The sequence below is a fragment of the Equus asinus genome, chromosome 27, assembly GCF_041296235.1.
Source record: "Equus asinus isolate D_3611 breed Donkey chromosome 27, EquAss-T2T_v2, whole genome shotgun sequence".
Classification (NCBI taxonomy): domain Eukaryota; kingdom Metazoa; phylum Chordata; class Mammalia; order Perissodactyla; family Equidae; genus Equus; species Equus asinus.
The window spans coordinates 4,099,271-4,124,245 of NC_091816.1; the positions used below are offsets into that span (position 1 = coordinate 4,099,271).

Consider the following 24,975-nt stretch of genomic DNA (forward strand, 5'->3'; position numbering starts at 1 on the left):
CTAAGTGAAATAAGTCAGACAAAGAAAGACAAATACTGTGTTCTCTCACTTCTATGTGTAATCTAAAAGAATTTTTAAAAAGCCCAACGCATAAAAACAGAGTCTATTGGTGGTTGCCAGAGGCTGGGTGGTGGGGAAAATGAGGAGAAAATGTCGTTCAAAGGGTACAAACTCCCAGTTGTAAGAGGAGTAAGGTCTGAGGACCCATTGCGCAGCATGGGACTGTAGGCCACAATACCGCAGGGGATGCTTGACAGCTCCTAACGGAGTAGATCTTAAACGTTCTCACCATCGAAAAAACCACACACACAAAAAAAGTAATTATGTGAGGTGAAAGATGTGCTAACTAACCTTATTGTGGTAATCGTTTCCCAATATATACATGCATCAAATCGTCATGTTGTCCACCTTAAACGTACACAATGTTATATGCCAATTATATCTCAATAAAGCTGAGTTAAAAAAGCATCATAGTATAAAAAAAACAGAGCATACAAAATTGGCAATCAATCAATCAATGAATAACTGAATGAACAAATAAGAATAAAGCTGACAATACTAAATGTTGGTGAGGTGGGATTTTAAGTCAGGACAAACACTTGGTGAACAGTCTGGTGCCAGTTAGCAAAACTGATGTTCGTAGGTTCCCACTGAGCATGCCAGGAGCCACAGCACACACGCATCTGTAGCAGCAGGATTGCTGAAACCAGCAAAACCACACCAAACCAAACCAAAACAGTGACAACAACAAGAAATAAGCAGGAGAACAAACAAATCACAGTCTATTTATACAAGAAGATACTATATAGCAGTGAAAATGTACTCCGTCTATATGACCAACATGGAAAACCCTTAATGAAATAGGCAAGTTGCAGGAAGAAAACATACAATTCTTTATATGTAAAATTCAAAAACATATAAAACAAAATAATATGATGTTTAGGAATAATTCTTAACAGTGAAATTACTAAAAAGTGAAAGTGAATGATTAATATCACAATCAGAGTGATGGTAACTGGAAGAAATGTTTAGGGCAATGAAGTTGAAAAGAAGCACACAGAAGGTTTCAGAGTTTTAGGTAATAGTCTATTTATCAAGTTGGAAGCTGGGTATGAGGGTATTTTTTTTTACAATTTTCCTATATATTCAATTTACTTATTCTATATTGTATATACGTTAAATATTTTATTAAAAAAAGAATCTAGGACCCAGATTAGTGTGGTCATGTGGCTATTAATAGAGTCAGAGCTGGAATCCAGTCTTCAGATTCCGAGTCCAGTGTTCTTTTCATTTCCCCAAAAGTTGATTTGCCAGGGAGAAATTTCAAGCAAACTAGTAGGGAATATATTTTGGGGACTGACTCGGAACACTGTTCAGAGGATACCAAGTGGAGAACTTCATCCTCATTATCATGGGGCACTCTTGCTTCTGGATCTAATGTGTACATTTTGGCTAAGAAGGGGGGTTCCTAAAAGCCAGTGACAATATGGGAACAGAGAAGCTCTAAGGACACATCTGAGTTACACCGCCTCCTCGTCATGTGGCTTCCTAGTGGAGTGGGAAAATGAAACGGGGGGACTGCAGCTTCTGCCCAAGGCCAAGCCCGGGGCCACTTAGCACCTGGCCAGATGTTTCTGTTGCTGTTGTTCAGCAAAACACAAAACATATTGCTCAAGCATCTTTCTCTTTTAAATCCAAGTGAATCTCAAGAAAAATATAACATCTGGTTTTGACTAGTTTACACTCATCTCATGAAAATTTTGTGTCCTAAGCATTATTTTTGTTTTGTTTGGAAAACCTAAGGAAACTTGTTTTTTAAACTTTTCAGGGGTGGGGACTTAGGTTTCACACTGAGAAGTGACCTTTAAAAAGAGCAAAACTCAGCAAATCCCTGCTTTGGGTCTGTGCTGTAAAACCACAGACCCAGAATTCCTGCAGCGTTTTCACGTTACATTATTAACGTTCATTATGGTCCCACTCGGGGGAGTAGCACAGCCAATGACACCTAAGACAAAGTGTCATAGAAGCATACTCCAGCTATGCATCTGACAGTCATGACTACGAAACTCTATCGTTTTCGTGTAATCCCCACTTTTAAATCATGTATTTCCAGTGGATATCTCCCTGTCACCTTAAATGTGACGTGTCTCAAAGCAAGTTTGTCATCCTTCTATATTCCCTATTTACTTTGAAAATCAATGACCAATCCAATTTGGAAGCTTGAATCAAGTTTCCAAATGACAGATCTCTGCCAGAAGCATCATGATTTCTTTCAACCAGCTTTGAAATGGCATGCACGCATCCTTGGCATTCCCTTCTGCCTCTGATCATATAAACTCTGCCATCCTCAGTCCTTTTCCTTGATGACTCTTGTTCATGTCTTCTGCTGCTGCCACTACTCCAGTCCCTTCCCCCATTCCTGGCTTTGGTAGCATTGTCAGTAGAGTTTAAGCAGCTATATATGTCTGGATGAGACCAGGGCTTGAATGTGACTATAAGTAGGAGTTAACCAGGCAGAGGGTGCGGGGAAGAATGCCTGAAGCTGAAGGAGCAGTGCGTAGGCAGGCCTTGAAGTGGAAGGAGGCTCTTTTCAGGAACTAAAAGCTGGTCTCAGAAAGAAGGAGTGAAGGGAAACATGGTGTCAAACAAAGCTAAATTAAAATTAAAAGAGCCTGGGATCAGCTCATGCTGGGTCTTACAGAATAAGTTAAGGATTTTGGCCTCATCCTTAGAATAAGAGATAAAGGAGTCCTGCTCAATAAACATATAATGTGATTGACATATGTAATTTTAAATTTTCTAGTAATCATATTTCAAAAAACAAAAAAGGCAAAATTAATATCAATATCATATTTTATTTAACACTAAATATCCAAAATATTATCATTTCAATATGTAATCAATATAAAAATTATTGATGAGATTTTTTTTGGTAATGTCTTTGAAATTCTGTGTATAAATTTACAAACTTAAAATTTATTCTACACTTCAATTTCGATGCTAAATTTCAACAATTAAGTGAAATGTAGTCTTCCTAATAATAAAGCTGTTTTTAACAAAAAACTATTTTACACTGATTCCACTTTTAAATCTCTATTTTAATAATTAGAATTAAAAGCAATTAAGAATTTAGTTTTACACTGGCCACATTTCAAGTGTTCAATAGCCACATATCTCTAGAGGTTACCATATATGACTGTGCCTGGATAGAAACTGAAGGGTTTTAAGAGTAAAGATGCTGCAACTTGCTTTGCTTGTTTTTTTTTGTTTCTTTCTTTCTTTTGGTGAGGAAGATTGTCCCTGAGCTAATACCTGTGCCAATCTTCCTCTATTTTGTATGTGGGACACTGCCACAGCCTGGCTTGACAAACAACGTGCAGGTCCATGCCAGATCTGAAGCCGCATATCCCAGGCTGCTGAAGTGCAGCATGGGAACTTAACCACTACGCAACAGGGCAGGCCTCTGATTTTCATTTTTAAAAGTCAACTGTGGGACTGGCCCAGTGGTGCAGCGGTTAAGTTTGCACGTTTCGCTTCTCGGCAGCCCGGGGTTTGCCAGTTTGGATCCTGGCTGCCGACATGGCACCGCTTGGCACACCATGCTGTGGGAGGCGTCCCACATATAAAGTAGAGGAAGATGGGCATGGATGTTAGCTCAGGGCCAAGGTTCCTCAGCAAAAAAGAGGAGGACTGGCAGTAGTTACCTCACGGCTAATCTTCCTCAAAAAAAAAAAGAAAAAAAAGTCTACTGAGGCTTCTGTGTAGAGAATGAAGTAGACTAGGTAAAGGGCAGATGAAGGAGAGGATTTAGAAGACAACTGCAGGAGTCCTGGCAAGCGATGATGAGAGCCAGGTCAAGAGTAAGGGATGGTGAAAACGGGAAGGAGGAGATGCAAACGATATTCCAGAAAGAGAATTCCATTTGTGGTAATGAGTGTTATTTTATTTGGACCTATCCTTCCACTAAAAACAACGAAAAAACCTGAATAAAATATGAAAACATATTAAAGGCATCCAAGAGCTGAAAAGACGGCAAGGAAGCGCTTAGCAAAACTTTAAGGGAAAGCAGGAACCCAGAGAGTGAGGCATAAACCTAGAGTGGCAAAGCCACTTTCCCCTGAAGGCATCTGCCAGTCCAGGGAAGCCTCAGGCTTTGGTTTTATCGGCTTCTCTGTGTGTGGGGCCAGAAGTAACGCTCTGGTCCCAACCACGGTGAGGAGTTTTACAGGATACCCTCCTCATGTTAACCTGGGAGCCCCCAACATCCATACCCTCAACTTCAGTGTGAATCAGAGCTCCCACCCCACCCCTGCCTGCCACAGGAGACAAAACAAAGGTTACCTTGTTACTGAGCAAAGCAGGATAAAAACAAAATCTGTCCCTAAAAAGTTGTGACCACTTTGGGCACATTTTCAGCCCAAATTCAATTGCTCGATTAGTACATGCACTCTCACTTGTTGAACTTGATTTAAGATGGTCCAGGATTTTAGTGTCCCCAAGAACTAGGAATAACCAAACACAAATATTCCTTTACCCTAGTGTGGTGACAAAAGACTGCCTGAAAACAATGTTTCAAGGACAATGAACTTGAAATAGTGGAGGAAAAAAAATCAAGCACACATGAGAACCAATGGAAAAAAAGAAATAAGGAACAAGAAGGAAGCAGAAACGTGTTTCAACTATCAGAATTACCATACAGAGATTATAAAGTAACCACGCTTACTATGTTTAAGAAAACCAAAATCAAATTTTAACAGCAAATTACAAAAAGTGAACTAAGAGTTCAGAAGATAATAAAATATAACTTTTGGAAATGAAAAACAAAATAACCTACTCAATGTATGTATTTAGCAGCAGATTGTAAGCAACTGAAGAGAAAAATCAATTAATTAGATCATAAGAATTAATCCAGAATGCTGCAGAGAGGAAAAAGAAAAGATGGAAAATAACAGCAAGACTTCCAGAGAATGGAGGGTAGAGTGGAAAGGTTTAAGATTCCCAGTTAAGGTTCCAGCAGGAGAAAAGAAGGGAAGGAGGCATGGACAATTTGTGAAGATTTAATGTCTAAGAACTGTCCAGAGTGATGAATCATACCAATCAAAGAAGCATAATGAAATCTAAATGCAGTAAACTGAACAACATGAAAGACAGACAGATAAAGAGCAACTCTTACAAGCAGACAGAGGAAAAAAAGAATGCCTCCAAACAAGCGACAGGCTGACAGCTACCTTCTCAATGGTGAGAATGGAAACCAGGAGATATTGTACTGATCTATTCAACATCTGAAAGAAAAGAGTTGCTAGCAAAAATATCCTTCAGGAATTGGAGTGAAGAAGGTAATTTTCAGATGAGCAAGTTCAGCAGCAGCAGACCCTCACTGGAGGAAACGCTGCAGATACACTTCAGGCAAAAGAAATGCCTATAAAGGCGTCAAGAGCAAAGAAGGTTATCGATATGTAAGCAAATCAGAGTGAATCTTAACCATATAAAACAATAATAATCTTTGCTGGGGCTGGAGTGGTAGCATAGTGGTCAAGTTTGTCTACTCCACTTTGGCAGTGTGGGGTTCATGGGTTCAGGTCCCGGGTGTGGACTTATATATCCCTAATCGAGCCATGCTGTGTCAGTGACCCACATAGAAAATAGAGGAAGACTGGCACGGATGTTAGCTCAGGGACAATCTTCCTCACCAAAAATCATCATCATCATCATCATAATCTTTGTAGAGTTTCAGATATTTTTGATGTATGATATGCAATTTAAGTTCTTCCTTATACTCCCAAGAATTCTTCTGTGAAGATATATAAAACTCTACAATATTTTGAGAATTGGCTTTGTGTATGTATGATTGTTTGTGCTTACAGATTTGGGGCCGACACGATAAAACTGGATCTAGGGAAGAGATGGTGGCTCAGATGACGTGGGTGCAGGCAGATCACCGAGTGTAGCTAACCTATGCATGAAGACAACTTCAGAAATGTGAACACAGTCATATCATCATATGGCATTTAGTAGAGAAGAATTCCGGTGCTAATTGTTTTCCAGTTAGGTTTAGACAAATAAGTTCACAAGTTAAGACGGACAATTCCTTAGAGAAAATTAAGTGAGCTAATCAGAAGAGGACGACCACAGAAGTTCACTTTACAGGTTAGCACCAACCTACTGATTTAGAAACCTGATTTAAACTCATACCAAACTGTCAGAAGGAAACATTTTGGCTCCTCGTTACTATTAAAAGAAGAATTCTTACACCTACCAATAGGTCAAGCAGAAGTTGGAAATTGTGTTGATTCAGAAGGAAATACAATGCAAAAACTTCCATGGCTTTTCACAGAGAAAATTATCCCTCAGCTTTTCTGGGGAGAAAATTAATTCTTAGAGAACAGGAGCTATTAACAGGCATGTCAAAAAACATGGCTGTATAACCTGGATGATTGAAAATCTGAATATATGTTAGCCTTCCAGCGGAGCACAGAGCTCAGACCCGGTCGAGTTCTCTGTAACCCAGCATGGAAAGAAGAGGAAGACACAGACCCTGCAGGAGGCGGTGCACGGTGAGGGGAGGTCCGTCAGGCAGTGCTATTACGGATTCTGCCCTAAGGGAGTCAGGCTGTGAAAACAGAGCTCTGGTGTTCTCCAGTCGGTGGAGAAAACTGTGTAAAACCAGGAAGTGGAAATTGAGCGTGAGCTGGGCAAAGGCCTAGCGACTTAGGTCCTTAGAAGTGTGAACTGCAGCCTTAAAATGAAGGCTGCCTCTCCTCTGCCCTGGGCATGGCTTCAGGCCTACAGGCCTGGAAAGCAGGACTTTCTGAAGGAGGAGAGTAAAGCACCTAACTCTTGCTGAGGTTGAGCTCGGAATCTGCGGTAAGCTCCATCTTGGGGAACAAAAGCAGAGGGAAGGAGTGCAGTCAAGCCCTATGTATCTTGCAGAAGAAAGTTGTGTGATTCCTTAAACCTTGCAGTTTCTAATATTTATTATTTTTATAATTTCATTTTTCTGGTTACTATGGCTGTACAACAAACCGCTGCAAACTCACTGGCTTAAAACAACCATTGTATTACACTCACGGAGTCTGCAGGGCAGGAATTTGACAGGACACAGCGGGGATGGCTTGTCCCTGCTTCACAGTGTTTGGATCCTCAGCTGGGAAGACTTGAAGAGTGTGGATGATCTGAAGATAGGGGCCTAGAATCAACTGCGGGCTCATTGCTCCCATGCCAGGTGTCAACCGGAGCACCTATATACATGCCCTGTCTGTGCGGTCGGCATCCTCATTCACAGCCCAGTGGCCTCAGGGGAGGTGGACTTTTTACATGGTAGCTCAGTAGACAAGGTGGCAGCTGCCTCACCTTTTCTAGCCCTGCCTCAGAAGTCATGCGGTGTCACTTCTGCTGCCTTCTACTGATCACAAGATGTAACAAGCCCGCCTATGTCACAAGCAGGGACACAGACTCCACCCCTTGGTGAGAGGAGTGTCAAGGTCACATTGGAAAGGCGCATATGGAATGGAAGATGCTGTTGTGGCCATCTTTGGAAAATGCAGTCTGATACACTCCTCTATTTCACTGTAGTGACTAGTAGCAAAACCTTCAAAATAAATTATGTCTCTGTGGGAAAATCTACTTTTGGGGGAAACAAGGAAAGTAGCCCTGGCACCTCCCCGGATCGTCAGACGTCCTGCAGAGGATGATCAAGAGAGCATCAGGTTTAGTTCGGGCTGAAGAAGTGACTCTGAAAATAAGCACTAGGAAAGCCTGTGACAGTCAGACACGGGTGTGCCATCTTACTGCACATGTGCTGTGACAGGAGGGCCACTCACCTTCTAAATGTCTCACTCCTGCTCATTCATGTGATCTGAAGACACCCTGAAATGTACCTCTAAGGATCTTGATATCCTAGTAACAAACTCAGGGCATCCTGGCACAGCTAAAACCCATCTCACTGAGTTTGGAGAGCTTGCTGGGCAGAGGACCTACTGATGTGATCAGGATGGCTTTAAAATTAAAACTCGGGAAATGGAGGAAATGTGAATCTGAAATGTAAAACATGGAAGTTGAACGGAAATAATACATAACCCTGTGACTTCAGATGGACTTCTCCTAGTGCAAAGAGTCTGGGATGACAAATCAGTTTGCTCTTTTAATAAAAAGTAATAAAGCTGGGCACCATCTGTCTCCTTCTCCCTCCCTCCTCTCCTGTTTCCTATAAACACTCTCTTTTCCCGGAATCCCTCTTTTTTTCAGTGAAGCAGGATTCAGAGAAATTTGGATGCTCCTCCCTTGACGAAGAGATCACACCCCTCTCCTACACTCTCCTTAAACACATGCCAGGCATGTTTTTCAGGTTCTTGTGATAGAGGAAGTTGAAGAGCTGCCCAGACACTGGAAAAGGAATATAGTCACCGGAACAAGATGTAGCCAATGGCAGGAAGGGTGGGCCACTTAACTGGCCACACCCATGACAACTCATCTCTGCAGTAGCCACAGAGAAGGAGCACCTAAAACGAAGGTCAGTCGTCTCTGCCCACCCAAGAAAAAGAATGATAGGGGCATTAGAAAGTGTTAGGACAAACTCTCTCATCACATTCTGTTCTGCAGTAGACTAACACTGCTGGGTGGAGCACACAATCAGTCTTTGTGCACCCCATTCCCTCCTCCCAAGCTTCACACGAGACCTCAACACGCAAAGAAATATACGGCCACCGAAGAGAGGAAACTACCCTAATCACAAGAGAATTAAAGAAGGACAAAACCAGAATACCCCGAAGACTGAGATCACTGCCCAATTGTATGAACAGCAACAGGTTACCTTAAAACAAAGCTGACACACCAGCGCCATCTCGTGGCTGTTGCCCAACCTCCAGGCCCTTTTCCCACAGCAGAGTGCTCAGCCTTCAGGACCCCATACCGTGCATTTGTCCCAAGGTTCTGGTGATGTCCTGAATGCAGAGTCTCAGTCGCTGCAAGGCTTGGAGCAGGGAGTCCTGGCTGCACTGCAAGATGGCATTCACTGCCTGAACAAGTGCCTGGGGAGGAGATTCATTCACTTACAGTGAATTGAGGTGGAGTGAGCTGCAGAGCTCTGGGAATCCTGGAGAAGAGTCCCCTCTGACTGCTGGACTGTTTGGCAGGGCTGCCCTGGGAGTGCTCCTAAACTAGACTTGCTGTGAGTTCTGCTTGAAAGGAAAATCTCTCTGGGCTCCTCCCAGGTAGACCCCTGGTTAGGTTTTTCTGGATCTTTCCACTGACTGCTACTTCTTATACCTCTCAGGGGCCTAATTCTATCATTTTGCTCCTTTCTTCTTCTGAATTCATCACACATTACGATCATTCCTACTTCTGCCTCATGAAGTAGGATACCTTCACTCCTGAGCTCTGTCTTACATAAAATCAGACAGACTCTGTAGAGGCCCCAGCTCCAGAGCCCCCTCCATGACGATTTCTTCCTTGTCTAGCAGTTATCAGAGTGTATTTGGAAGACCAATATTTTATTCTGTATCTTTCGATGGACTAAACACACAGATGAGAGGTAAACGACTCCAGAGTTTCACTTCTGAGAGTGAAAGAGGAAGCTATAACAGTTATGGTGCAGCTGCTCATTCTACCGAGGTCACAGTAAGCACTCGAAATACGCTTACCAGGGAAGGTGGTGAGAGAGGACACAAACCTAACTTAAATATCTTTAGGCATGGCACGAATTCAACAATTCCAAGTTTCCTAGGAGTTGAGAAAATGGAGCTATCTCTGTGGGCTAGAACTTAGATCTCTGTCGGTCAGACATAAACCAAGTAGAAAAAGGCCTGTGTTCATCTCTATTGATTAATTCACCGCAGGGAAAGGGCCTGGGGGGTGCCCAGTCAGACTGATTTCTCTCCTAGAAACAAGATAGAGTTGTGAGTGAGAAGATACCTTAATCCCAGGGACTGCTGCTTTCTCCACCAACACAGTCACCAGTATAAAGCCACGCAGGCTTTCTCCCCCAGGAAGGGAGACGACAGTGTCCAAGTTCCTTGGAAAGGAGATGACCACATGGTTAGAGAGGTCTGGCCCCACAGATGCCCTCAGAGTTAGACAACTGTAAGTGCAAGGTGGAATCAGTGAACAACTTTCTCCTATCCAGAGGACAGCCCACGGATGAGCATTACCTTCAGCAACGCTCAAGAAGTTAAGGGAACAGATCTAGTCAAGCCCAAGTTCACCTATCTGAGCACTCTCAAAGTCTAGCATGGCCCTCAGGGTCCTAGACAATCCACCCAATGGAACAGCTGAAACGTGAGTGCGCAGGTACTGCCAATTCTGCATGGGGCCAATCTATGGCTCATCATACCACTCCGATCAGGAGCACGGGGTCTTAGAGCTACAGTGACCACCGGCAACAGCTAATTTCATGCTCCTTTTTTACAGACAGGAAACTATGACCCAAAGAGCAAAATAGCTTCCCCAAGATCATACAGCTGGTTAGTCACAGGACCAGGTCAGGCATAGTTTCTTAACTCAGGCTGGTGCTCTTTCTAATCAGTATTTTTTCCCCCAAAAGCTGTATAATAGAGTGAGAGCTGGAAGGTTGTTACAAAGAAATCATTTTTAAATTACCTGTTATCATATGGATTCAAATATCCAGATATAGATCTATTTTACAAAACCTAAAAACTGCACTCCATAAATCACTTCTGCCTTAACATATTAAACATGAGAAAAGATGAAAAACAAACACAAAAGAAAAATGAGTCAGGAACTCCACCGTTGCAGAGTTACATTAGAGCAGGAAATGGTGTCTTCACGCTTGCTTGCCTCCATCTCCTGAGCTGCAGCCTTCACACTGAACCCCTCATTGAGCTGAGGTTTGGTGATGGGAGAGGCAACGTCAATTTAGAGCCTAACTTTGCTCTCCAGGGAAAGAGGAGCCTAAGGATGTCTGGACCAGATCTGCCCCACGAGCTCCCGCTCATGTAACAATAAGACATTTCAAAGGAATTCTTGTGTGACTGTGGCAAGCACTGCCTGCAATTGGGCTTTCCATAGAGGTTATGACACGAGAGATCTTTCTCAGATCTTCAAAGAATCATAGAGAATTAGAGAATTGAAGTTTTTTTCTTGCATTGCACTTTACTTGTTTTATTATGTCCAGTTTGGAAAACATAGTAAAGAAAATAATCCTATAATCCCTACAAGGCAGAGGCAACCATTGGTAACTTTTGGACTATTAATTTTTGGGACATTTCTTTCTAGTCTTATTTTTTCAGTCATTTTTACATGGTTTATATTACTATGCATACAATTGGGTATGCTTTCTTTTTCATTTTATTGTAAGCTTTTAAAGTTAGCATGGATTCTAAAGTGAATGAAAGATTTCAGAGAACTCACCTGATATCCATGGGTCTAGTCAAATTTCAGTTATTGACAACCACAAAAGGAAAAAGAAAAGAACAAATCAGTTTGTCAACCAGATAGGCCTTCTAGGGTCGCATGTACACAGGTACACACCCCCATGTGCACATGCAGATGCAGATGCAGACACACCCATGCACACTTTGGAGGTCATAGCTTGTGACTAGACTATGGGCCACAGAGTGACAATGAGTGAGCCAAAACTCAACTCACATAGCAGCCTCTGAACATTTAGTTACAACCATCATGATCAATGATCTTACTCTTTCTGTATTTTTGTAATTACCCCAAACTCACACTTCTGTAATGACAATTCTACTCCTACTCATCTTTTAGCACCTACCGTGGAGAAAGTTTCACCCTCTCATCAAGCTTTTTCCTGATTTTTAAAGCCTGTATTAACGCAATTTCTTCAAAATTCTAAAGGCCTTACTGTTTGCGTCCCTCTTTGACAACTCTCACATACCGCTTTGTCTTGTTCTTTAACTACTTTGAGGGAACTTTGCTTCCATTTCTTTCATTCCTTCATAGCACATAGCTCTGTACTTGGCATAGCAAAAGAATCCAAAAAAATAATTGTCAAGAAGAATACCTACCACACCCCAGGACTGTGTCTGCATCTCTGGGATTGAACCAGCCCTCCACCCTCACCCACTAAGAAACCAGCCTTTTGTTGTTGTATTTTTGACTTTACCATCCCAGGCCAGCCTTCAGCCTCCCTGCCTCTCTCTTTGTCTTTGAATCAGAAATTCAGTTTATTCCATATTTAATGTCATGACTGGAATCATTTCTGCACATATATTTATTATTTCTATCTGTACACATTCTGAACCAGATTCAGCAGCCTTCCATGGGAATGTTGGCCACCAATTTTGTTATTAAAGCAGAACTGGTCAAAGATCATAATTAATAATTAAAGAAAACGTAAGCTCCCTGGGCTCAGAAGTCCTTAGAGAGAAGAGATGGCCCTGTCTCACTTCCTCCAAGGGGCACATAAATTAGTCCTAAAAGCTTTGTTTTTTATTAAGCGTTTAATCCTTAAAGCAGATTCTCATCATCTCCTCTGGCAACCCTGTGGTCACTCACAACCCTTATGCTGAGGAAGTTCTTCCTCACGTTTAACTTAAATGTCCCTTTAAGCCATTTTAGTAAGTCACCAAAGTACTATCTCTTGCATTGACAGCCTGAAACAAATCTGGCTGTGATAATGAAGTTCAAAGGGAAATTTAACATTTCACCTCTTCCACCTCATTCCACTTACTGGAATGTCTTGATTCTTAAAAACTCATGCTATTTCTTCTTGAGACAAACGCCGATATTCCCAGCCCAACTGTCAAAGGAATGGAGCCAGCCAGGTGGAACACACAGCATCATTAATAAGATTCTCAAGCCAACACACCTAGAGCACCTATTCTCAACTCATCCATAGCCATTCATTTATGATCACTATTTAATGATCGCTTACTGAAGTCCCCGGTCCTAACTTGACTTAAATAGAGGGCACGTTAGGGAACAGCAAACAATTTGGTGAGAAAGAATGAGTGAAGTGTGATTATGCAGGAGCTTGAAGGTCAGGGTGCGAAATCCAGATTTGATGTGGAAGCCAACAGGAAAACCAGCCTGCACCAATGTATTCAGAGTGGGCTGAGAGGAAACACCTGGGAGCTATGATCCATGAACTTGTGTTCAAGGTCAGCCCTTGGGAACCATAAAGCAGACAATAAACACGAACATCCCTAATCACAAAATAGCTGGAAACACTTGGGCCTTTCCTGTAGGAGAGTAAAAGCGACAAGCCTGCCCCTTACTGAGTTTCAATCTGATCAAATGCGAAGCATTCTCTCCCTTTCTTACCCTTCAGGATTCCTCATAGTCCAGTTTGTCAGCACCAGGTCTGAGTGGGCCAGGATAGGAGGGAGCCCCAAGTTCTTGGAGACTTCGACAAAGGGAAGGGCAAGATTTCTTGGCAGAACCTTTCAGACATAAATCCAGACAATCAGCATGTTCTAGAAAGAATGCAGCAGAGAAGGTAATCATGGCTATCCTTTATTCCAGTAGTCCTGTGGTAGAGAAAGGACCTGGGGAGAAAACTGGAATTATACAAGTGATCTGTATACACAGACCTCACTCTCATTAACAACCTAGTGGATATATTGTTTATGAGTACAATCTGAAATACATGTGAAAATTAAAAAAATGGAACACACACATACACATATAGTATAAAATAATCCCTGAAAATTGTGCAAAGAAGGGCATTACCAAATGTTGAAGCATGAATTGGGGGCTGAATTGATGAGCAGAGAGAAAAATCCCTCTCTCTCTTTATCTATCTATTTATCTATAGATATATATATATATACATAGATATGTAGATGTGTGTGTGTGTTTGTGTGTATAAAACTGAGAGCACATACATATGTATAAGTATGTGTGTGTCTAAGTGTCAGGCAGAGAGAGGAATGGGGAGGACAGTGTGTGGCAGCCGACTGTCCGTCACTTCATAAGTCAAACCCAATAACAACGCCAAGTAAGTCAACTCAAGACCATCCGCACTCAACCTCTACGTTACCTGAGGAACACTCTAAAGAACCTCATCTGCCCTCAAATCCAGAAAAGCCACTCAGATTCTTGGTGGTTGGGGAAGGGGGGGAGTCTCTATCTGGGGACCAGGCTAAATGAGTCTAGACCCAGAAGAACATTCTTCTGTTCCCTGTCTCACTTCCATTTTTATTTCGCCTTAAGACATACTAAAGAAGCCCTGCTTCTGCCTTTGTTTCCCCTCAGCTTTTTAGAGAGGCTGGGGACAGAACTGTTTCTTAGGTAGAAAACACTACCAAGCTTTAAAGAGTCTTGAAGTTCAAACATAAGGTTAGCTTCCCCTGGGAGGTGGGGTGTGAGGAGGACAGTGGAGACGGGAGGAGTCTTCCTAGCTGAAAAGGCAGAGAGGATACAAAGACAGTAAGAGATGATCCAAGCCTGGGGTCTGGAAGTACACGGACACAACTCCAAGCTGGAGACTTCCTCTGTCACCCTTCTCCACCCCTTCCCCCAGTCAGGATTACGGTTTGGAGAGCAGAAGGGGGAGAGAAACCCAGTGGATGCTCTGTCGTGTGCCTAAATTTCAAACCTGTCTACATCAGACTCACGATTTTTTGAAGTTAGATGTACTGACATTTACAAGGTCTGAAGCAGCTCTATCCTCTCCTTTTCTTTCCTTTTTCACTTTCCTTTCCTCACAGGGAGTCTCCTGCGTTGACTTCAGAGATTAGAGGTAGGATCAACCAGGCAAATAAAATGGGCGTGGGCTGCTCACCTAACCACGGAGTCCCAGAACAGGGTGACCCCTGACTTCTGGGAAAGGTGCATTTATAAAAAATGAAAGGGAGTAATAAATTATACTGTGGGCGGTAGCACTCGGAGATTTCATGTCTCGAGGTTCAGGTCGAAACTATGAAAAGTTATGCAAAGATTCAGAAGAACTTTAAATGAATTGTTAAGGTCATTAATGGGTAGAAAGGAAGCAGAATTAAACAGCGAAGATTCGGGTTGTAAATTTCAGCGCGTCTCTCCGGGGAAGGAAGGTTACGTTAGTGAAATCAGGTCTGCATCTGGCCATGGATTTTCCACTAGCTTGCTATCTGTCCTCGGACAAGGAACTTAACTTCTGGAGTCCTCAGCTGTCTGTAAAATGGGCACAGTGTACATAGCTCTACTTAGCTTATGAGACTGTGAAAATCCACCGGGATAACATGTGTACAAGAGCATAAACTGCTGTTAAAGGAAAGCTATTGTTTTCTATGAGCTCTCACAACTTGCCTTCAAATGCAACTCTTCAAGCATTCTTGGAAGAGGGTGCCGGAAAAAACAGCTAATGAAAAGGAGAAATTCATTGAAAGCTAATGAAAGGGAGAGATGGCTACAAGTTCTGAAGAAAATTAAATTCCTAGCCAGGGGAAAAAAACGTCTTTCATTTAAATGGGCCTTTCAACCTTCCTTCAACTCATGCCCAAAGAACAACACAAGAAAGGACCCATTTTCCAGGCAAACAGGACAGTGCCCAGCAGGTGCATTCCAGGCGCAGCAGGCCTGCCAGACGACTTGACGGGCAGTCGTCTTGTCATTACCTCTTCAGGCTCTCTCTCGCCTTCCTGCCAGACATAGCCGGTGGAGATGAAGCTCAGGACCAAGTGGGCCAGGCGCCGTTGCCGGTAACTCTTGAGGAACTGGCAGTTCAGGAGGGGCATCTGTTCAAGAGAGTTTCCAGAGATTCTCAGTTGCAGGGGTGGGAACGGACATAAGGGTCTGTGACTTGAAGGGTTTTTTGGGCAAAAGGAACAAGTTACATTTCAGTGCACACCTATTTTTGCCCTGATCCTAGGACACTGCGGTATAGGAGGGACTTCCGATGACATTGTTCATGAAGTACCTAACCACCCCACCCAGGCCCCCAAATGTCCCCATGGTTGTGCTGGACATTAGTCACCATCACTACAGTGACAGCTTGATTAGAGTGCTCTAGAATAATTAACTTCCAAGACTGAGATCATTTATTTCGTATGAGGCTCCCAGGACAAACTGTCTTATCAAGGTGCCTCTTCCTTGGTATCACCTGGCTCTGCTCACAGCCTGGTGCTGTGGGCGTTACTCTAACTTCTAAGTAAATCCAGGCCCAGTGGAGTCAGGAAGTCCACCTAATCCCTAGCAGGAGGTAGGCGAGCAGGGCCGAGTGGTTGTTCAGCCCGTGTTTGAACACTGCCAGTGACCTAGGTCCTCTCACCTCTCCACGCCCGTTTCCTCCTTATCAAAATGTGTCATCACGAGGCTTAAAGGTGGTTTCTCATTGAAAGTAACACCCTGTACAGAAGTCAGTTATTATTGACAGTCTGGCCCAAACAAATATTACCAGTTTCTCAGATTTCCCTGGGCCAGCCCTGCCTGGCTTGGTTGACACCAACAGCCTCTCAGCTCCAGCTTCCAGGCACACCCCCTCCTCGGCATTCCTCCTGCCCCTATCTCTTCCTCCGCTCTAGACACAGTTTGATCTAGATCTTTCTAGGTACTCTTCTCCGGGGTCTGAAGCACCAGAAGGGGCGACGTTGGATGTCTCGTGCACCCCTTTAAGCTCCAGGCCCCGCCGAGTGCGCAGGGGCTGACCGCCCCTCCTACCCAGGCTCAGGGGACAACTCGCGCTAGAGCCTCCGCGACGGAATCCTTCCTCCGCTGTCCGCTAGGGGGCAGCATTTCCGTATCTGTGTGCACGGCGCCCGACTGCCTGTTTTTTCTTCCAAAAAATTGCCTTGGAGACAGAAACGCCCATGTGCCCTGGACTCAGGTGTGTATGTGTGTGTGGAGGGGGTGGGGTAGAGGGGAGCGGTTCTGAGAGGTTCTTTGTCTTTGTTAACGGGAACCAGCCTGAGAATAATAACAGCAGTTGTTTATTAAGTACTTACTATAAGGCTCTTACTAAAGAGTGTGCAAGGTGTGATGCTAAAAACATCCCGCGCAGGATGGTACTCCGCCTTCCCGGAAACCCACAAGACAAAACTGAAAGTCAGAAAAGGTAAAATGTTTGCCCCGGGTCGTAGTCCTGGGAGAGCCAGGATGCAATTTCCGTTCTGCCGACCACAGCCCTGCTCTAAGTCAGCGCTGCCCGATGGAAATGAGAGCCACATGTGTAATTTTAAATTTTGTAGCAGCCAGCCACATTTTAAAAATAGTAAAAAGAAAGGCGAAATTAGTTTTAGTAATATATTTTATCTAGATCAATATATCCAAAATATTATCAACACATAGTCAATGTTAAAAATGAGATATTTTACAATCTCTTTCTATGGTAAGTCTTCAGAATCCAGTAAAGGAATAAGGTCCAAGTTGAGAATGTTTCTCTGGGTAAGAGGTTTTTCTGGAAACTTCTTGCACATTCCAGAGTCCCTGGGCTCTCTCCTCCGAGTAAACATACAAATAATTTTTTTAAAAAAATGGATTCAAAATACAAAAAGCCTTTATAATGGATTTGTTTTTTCTACAAACAAGATGAAATGGTTGGGGAGAGATTTCATATTTGTACAGCAGTTTAGCTTGGTTTCACCTTAACATCAAACACTTTTCTTTTGCACTTCTCAGTGAGCTGGCATATTTCCTGATTTTCTTAATATTGGTTATAATCGCCCTTTGTGCAGCTATGAAGGAGGGCTGGATTAAGAATTCATTAGTAGTAAGATAAGAGCGAGAGTGCGTATTTCCACAGTTTGGTCTCAGTAACTCCACCTTAGCCAGCATTTGCTTAGCTGAATGGCTGCTTATGAGTCACATATTACTTTGCTGGTGCCAAGATTACAGTGTTTAAAAAGTATTTTTATTCTGATCCTCCCCCTCTTCTCTTCTAGAGAAGAATGATGTGTTTTAAAAAAAGGTATACAAAAATAATAGAGTGTCACTGTAAAAAATGCCAAGTACACATATATACGTAAAGTAGAAAATGGTTTTTACTAGCTTCAATATCACTCCTTAGATATAATTGCCATTAAAAGTTCAGTGTCTCTACTTCTGTCTATCTAAATATCTATAAATTTTAAACAATTGTGTTCATTTAAACTATATTGAATATTAAATTTATATATTAAATATATATCTACATGCATTACATGTATATTATACATATATTTGTATATGTAATTATATACATTTTATATCATATCATTATATAAATTATGTGTTTCTATACATCAAATATATAATTTTATACTGTTTATACCTTTCTTATTTCAGTAAACAATATAGCAAAGGTGTATGTATATACAGAGAGAAAAAACGAGAGATGTACATATACATTGTCATTTAGTGGCTGCATAGTTTTCCATTTATTTAACAGATTATTTATTAATGGCTGTTTAGGGGATTATATTTTTTGTTATATTTTTTCTTTTTTGTTTATTTTGCTGTTATGATTGCTGCAATAAACACCTTCGCTTATTCATCTTTGAGCTTTTGATTATTTCTGCAAGATAAATTCGTAAAAATTAAATCGCTGGATCAAAGTATATGTATTTTAAAAATTTTAATGGATGTTGCCAAATTGCTTGTCAGAAAGATTGTACCAATTTGCTGTCCTGCTTTCAGCATTGTTCCTCCACATCTTGACTAACACTATTTTGATGGGTTTTTAATTTGTTACCACACTGATAGCCAAAACCAGACATTTCATCATTTTAATTTGCATTTTTTGTTTATTCTAGAGATTGAGCATTTTTGCATGTTTATTATCAGTTCAAATCTCTCTCTCTAACTTAACTATTCATTTCTTTTACCTATCTTTTCCCATTGATCATCTCATTGATTTGGGGAAACACATTTTGTATTCCAGTCGTGATCTTTGTCTGATATAAATGTCCTAAATTATTTTCCTAGTTTATCACTTATCTTTTAATAATTTTTGAACATTATCTAAATAGTATTTATATTATGATTAGACACATTGCAGAGATGTACTATCGGAAAATTGTTAGGAATACTTGTTCACAAATGAATAAAAATATTGAATGCATTTTATTCCTAAGCTAATTTGTTCTGCATTTTGTAAATGACTTTGGGGACGTGAACACATTACTTGTCCATTATGACAGAAGTATTAACAACTTATAAATTTGTGTAAACAGAATTGGACCAAAAGCAGAAAAACTAATCTCTGAGTTTCTAACCCTAACAGGCGGTTGCGCTACAGATTTGCACATTTCCCTTCCTTGATGATACTGAACTAACATTTCGACAGTTTCTGGCCTCTGATACGTTCGCAGAGATGAGTGTGTGATTTTCTCCCCTAGGGCTAAAACATTGGTTGGGGAGCTTCTCAGAAGCAGTGTGACGTTTCTTTAGAATCTGCAGCATGATGCAGGGCAAGGTTTGCACTCTGTTTTTCCACTGAACATTTTGAAGTGAATTTCATCATTTTTTGGTTATTAAAAGTACTTTATTAATTATATAATGTGCATCTAAATTAAATACATGAAATATCTATTTACAGCTTGAATAATACACATAAATAAATGCTTGTTTACCCATCATTCAACTGAAGAAGCAGAGCTCTACCAAAACCTGTGCAGCCCTCCTGTGCCCCTCGTTGGTTGTGTAGCCTGCCTGCTCCTCAGGAGCGTCTATTTGCTGAGTTTTGTGTTGGTTATTTTCTTGCTCTTTATATATCATTCAAAATTCACATACATGTGACCATTAATATATTTGTTTGAATGATTTCGAGATTCACCCACATGACTGCCTACAGCTCAGCTCATTCATTTCTACAGTTACTTCACCTGTTTTTCCTATGATAAATAATATTTTTACACCTCTTGGCACACACGTGCCCAAGAAGGTACTTATATACACAAGGTTGGAATCCTTAGAGAAGAAGGATGTATATCTTCAATGCTTCCAGATAATGACAAAGTTTGTGAAAGAGATTGTACCCACCCACAGTGCATGACATCCAGACGCCTTATCTTCCTGCCCAATACCTGGTAACATCAGACTTTTAAATATTTTTCAGTTTGTCATTGTAAAATGCTATCCCATTATAGCTTTAATTTTCATTTTCCTGTTTATTAACAAGGTTGGCATCTTTTATATGTCACTTGGTCATTTATGTTTCCTATTCTGTAAAATATCTGTTCATGTCTGTCACATACTTTTTTACTTGGTTGTTTATCTTTCTTATTGATTTCCAGGACTTCACATATTCAGGACACAAATCTTTTTCTCAGTTATATATGTAACAATATCTTCTCTCAGTCTGTAACTTGGCTTTTCATTTTCTTTATGGTCTACTTTGGTAAACGGAGGTCCTATTTTAATAAAACCAAGTTTATCATAAAAATATCCCAATTTCATGTCATTAGGAAATTCTTCCTTAGTTCAAGTACATATTCTCTTAAATTCTCTTCAAAAAGATTTAAATTTTTATCTTTTACTTTCAACTTCTTAATCTATCTGGAATGAATTTGTTTTTGTTCATGATAAAAGGAGCAAATCTAGTGTATTACTTGTTGTGTGCCTGCTATATGTGTGGCTCACCAGTCATCCCCGCACCATTGTGTTCCCCTCTGATCTCTCATTTCATCTCTGCTATATATTAAGATCCCATATATACGTGGGTCTGTATGTAGGTTCTCTAGTAAGGTTTTTGGTTCTATTTGTTTATTGCTGCCTCAGTATCACCTGGTCTCAATTTCTGTAGTTGTCATGATAACTGATGAGGCAAATCTTGCTAGTTTGCTGTTTTGCTGTTAAGTATATATATACACACATATTTTTGTTGATGTTCATTTACTTTGTAACACAGCTAAACAAACTAAATGTGAATTTATTTTTACAACTTCCATACAACTGTGTCTTGTTAAAAAGAAATATGGAATTTTAGATCCATAATGTTAACGCACTTTAGCCCCAAGAATGTGTTCACACACACATACACACACACATTATTTTATATGAGATAAGATAAAATATTCCGCAGCCACATTAGAAATGATTATTTGGAATTGACCATACATTTCATTAATTTCATTGGTTAGCAATGTTTCTTAAATACTCATATTCCTCTTTCCTGAGTCCTTTATTCTGATTTATATTCCCAATGCCAGAATAATTCCTGAGCAATTGAGACAAAGTATGTGGATGATATACTTTCTTATTTCTTGATTTGACTGATAATTTATTTTCTTTTGTCTTCATAGATGAATAATAAAATCTGAGTTCTAATTACTTTTTTCTTAAAATGTTAGACATATTCATACATTATCTTTAAAAAACATATCAGTATGTACAGTATGCACTCTGGATTGTAATCCAATGCTGCTTTATTTATTTGTACAAATTGTTCCGATGTGTCTGCTGGGAGCTCTTTCAGGTTGGCTTCTGTGTCCCATTGGAGATGTCCTCATTCTTTCTTCTTTTTTTTTTTAGTACTCTTTTACTTTCTGGCAGTACAAGATGTTTAGGGTCATCTTGTATTTTCCCTATCCTAGGTTTGGAATGAACTATTTCTCCAAGGATCCCTAGTTCTTTTTATTGAAGAAGGTATTTATCTGGGCACTGGATTTGCTCATTGCTACTGGGGTCCCATTGCTTCTAGATCCTTGAGGTGGACAGAGCTAGGAAATGTTTGTATGTGTACAAATATTGTAGAAATATACATACAGATAATATTTATTTATCTACATGTATTTGTCTATTTATCCATGTATATATCCATATATATATAATGCTAAATATGAAGTTTTAGTTTATATTGACATCTCCAACTCTAATCCAGTGCCACAGGTTGATGCTAGCCTTCCCTCCTTACTAATTTGTAACTTTTATCTCTGACAGTGAAATATCATCCACCATCTATTTAATTATCTCTTCAACCTATTATACGTATAAAGCGGTTTAAGAATTGTTAACCTGCACCCCATGAAAAACAAATTTACCAATGCAGTACAGTGATTATGTACAGTTCCTTTTTAATTCAGGCTTATAGATTCCAGTCAGAACATAATTTTCCATAGTAACTTAGATCAGCTCCTTTTTTCCCCCACCCTCTTCCATGAAGTTCTGTCGTACATCTGTAATACAATTAGATTCGTTTGTCGTAGTCTACATTCCATCCCAGCATCCAGGAATAACCAACATTCTGGTTAATTTTTAAAAGTTTGTATATAGTTCACTCTGTGTGATTTACAATTCTATGGGTTTTACAAGTGCATAGAATCGTGTATCCACCCCCTGAATACCATGCAAAACAGTTACGTCATCCTAAAAATCCACCTTTAGTCGTTGACTACTCATTCCTCCTCAATCCTTGGTAACCATTGATCTGTTTTCTGTCCTTATAGTTTTGCCTTTTCCAGAAAGTCATGTGAATGAAATCATACAATAAGTAAACCTTTGGATCTGACATGTTTGATTTAGCAAGATGTATTTAAGGTTCATCATGTTGAATAAATCAATAGCTCATTCATTTTTGTCACTGAATAGCATCCCGTTGTATGGCTATAACTCAATGTCTTAGTCAGTTCACATTGCTATAACAAAGTACCATAGACTAGGCAGCTTATAAACAATGGAAATTTAATTCTTACAGTTTTGGATGCTAGAAGTCCAAGATCAGGGTGCCAGCATTATTGGCCTCTGGTGAGAGCCTCTTCCGGGTTGTAGACTGCTGCTTCTTGTTGTAGCCTCACGTGATAGCAAAAGAGGGCCAGAGAGCACTGCGGGGTCACTCTCATAAAGGCACTAATGGCATTTATGAAGGTTCCATCCTCATCACCTAATTACTTCTGTGTTGGTCAACTTTATGTGTCAACCTGACTAGGCTAAGGGATGCCCAGAGAGCTGGTAAAACACTGTTTCTGGTTGTGTCTGTGAGGGTGTTTCTGGAAAAGATCAGCATTTGGATCGATAGACTGAGTAAAGAATGGTGATTGCCCTCACCAATTAGGATCAGCATTATCCAGCTCATTTAGGGAATGAATAGAACAAAAAAGTGAGGAAGGGTGAATTTGCTCTCTGCTTGAGCTGGGACAGCCATCTTCTCCTGGCCTCAGACATTAGCACCCGTGGTTCCTGGACCTTTGGACTCTGACCGGGACTTACGCTGTTGGCTCCCCTAGTTCTCAGCTTCCCTGGGTCTCTAACTTGCAGATCCTGGGACTTCTCAGCCTCCATAATCATGTGAACCAATCTGACATAATAATCTCTTTCCAAATATCTCTATATATCCTATTGTTTCTGTTTCTCAGGGAAACCCTGACTAACATTCCTTTCAAAGGCCACACCTCCTAATACATCATCTTGGGGGTTAGGATTTCAATATATGAATTTGAGGGTGACACAAAAATTCAGTCCGTTGTACTGAGTTTAACGATTCCCCTGTTGAGAAACATCTTGGTCATTTCTAGTTTGGGTGACTATGAATAAAACCTACTGTAAACATTTGCACATTGGCTTTTCCATGAACATAAATTTCAGTTTACTTGGGTAAATTCTTAGAAATGCAATTGCTGATTCATATTGTATGTATTTAACTTTATAAGAATCTGCCAGACTATCTTCCTAAGTAGCTGTGCCATTTTGCATTCCCACCAGCAATGTGAATGAGACTTTCTTTTGGTACTTATCCTCACCAGTATTTGATATTGTCAGGTTTTTTTCAAAATGTTGGCTATTGAAGTGGGTGTTAAATTATCTTTTAATACTTATTATTATAAATAAATAGTCCTTATTCTGTAAGTAACCTAATTTCATTTTTATTGTTTCCTGTTAAAACTTGCAAAATTTTCTTCTTCTTCTAGAAAATTTGAAATTTCGCCAGCATACCTACGTGTGTCCCTCTACCCCCCATTGTCTTTCTGATAGAAATACTCAAATCTTTTATTAGATCTGAAAAATTTTATTCTTATATGCTTGAAACTTAGATTTTCCTCCACCCACACTACTCTGCTTGTGGAATCTCTATTTTGTGGAATTTGGATCATCTATTTCTCTTTTTACTATAACTGTATTTTTCTGACGGCTGGCATTTCTTTAATTTTTGCTTTATGCTTTATGAAAACTTTTTAAGGGAATCTTTAAATCACCGTTTTTTTTTATAATCAATGTTTCCCTGATTTATTGGGATTTATATTGAGTTTTTTTGTTCGCTTATTTGTTTTCTGATAGTTCCTTTTACATAGCAACTTCGCTTATGTTTATGAAGTAAACATACTGGAGACATTAATTAGAATTTTAAAAGTATTGATCTCATTTTTTGTTTTTTGTTGAAGGCCAGTGGCTCTGAATATCCTGTCCCTTCCTCCTGCTTTTTGACTTGCTCATTTTTCTCGTATTGTTTGGTAATTTTGGGTTATCTATTGATGTTCAGGAATGGAGGTCATTTTTATCAGAATTAATCGCTAATATAGCTTCCGTCATCATATTTCCAGAATGCTGATTGTTTCCTCTTGTATAGCTTCCTGTGAGAAAGTCAGTTGTCTGCAGTGTTTTCTGGCAGAGGGATGGAGAAGGAGGAATCTTCCTGGAAGAAGATGGGTGAATCTAAACCAATGAATAAGTTTTTTACTAAGAAAAAGATACATGAGTTGGGACTTTCTAAGAACAAGGTGGCTGGCCTGGAAGTACCGTAAGATCAAAACTTAATTAACTTATTGTGTTGTCTGTGCCAAGTAAAGGACTCAAGAGGACAAATGTTTTAGTCTGTAGCTCCGTGTGTGGTCCTAGAAGCTGACAGATTTGCTTCTCATGACTGATTTTCAGTCACTTCAGTCTCAGCCTGTGGCGGTGAAGTCTTAAACGTGGTTTTATCTAGTTTGATGTTTTATGAGTGATTAGAAGTAGAGAGACTGGCCAAGAGTGTTGTGTTAGTTTTCTAGGGCTGCCTCAACAAATGAACACAAACTGGGGGGCTTCAAACAACAGAAGCGTATCCTCTCACTCTTCTGGAGGATGGAAGTCTGAAATTAAGGTGTTTGTAAGGTTGGTTCCTTCTGGACGCCCTGAGGGGGAATCTGTCCACATGTCTCTCCTAGTTTCTGGCGATTGCCAGCAGCTATT

General features: G+C 40.5%; 1 protein-coding gene across 1 annotated transcript in view; it reads right to left on the minus strand.

The window, feature by feature from the left end:
* Window positions 1-24,975, minus strand: part of IDO2 (indoleamine 2,3-dioxygenase 2) — a 54,588-nt gene that overhangs the window by 13,547 nt on the left and 16,066 nt on the right. Inside the window, exons 3-7 of the mRNA XM_014837751.3 lie at window positions 15,516-15,635; window positions 13,243-13,361; window positions 11,365-11,379; window positions 9,910-10,009; window positions 8,909-9,026 (exon numbers count right to left, since the gene is read on the minus strand). Of these exons, the coding sequence (XP_014693237.1) occupies window positions 8,909-9,026; window positions 9,910-10,009; window positions 11,365-11,379; window positions 13,243-13,361; window positions 15,516-15,635 (472 nt within the window). The remainder of the gene's footprint in view (window positions 1-8,908; window positions 9,027-9,909; window positions 10,010-11,364; window positions 11,380-13,242; window positions 13,362-15,515; window positions 15,636-24,975) is intronic.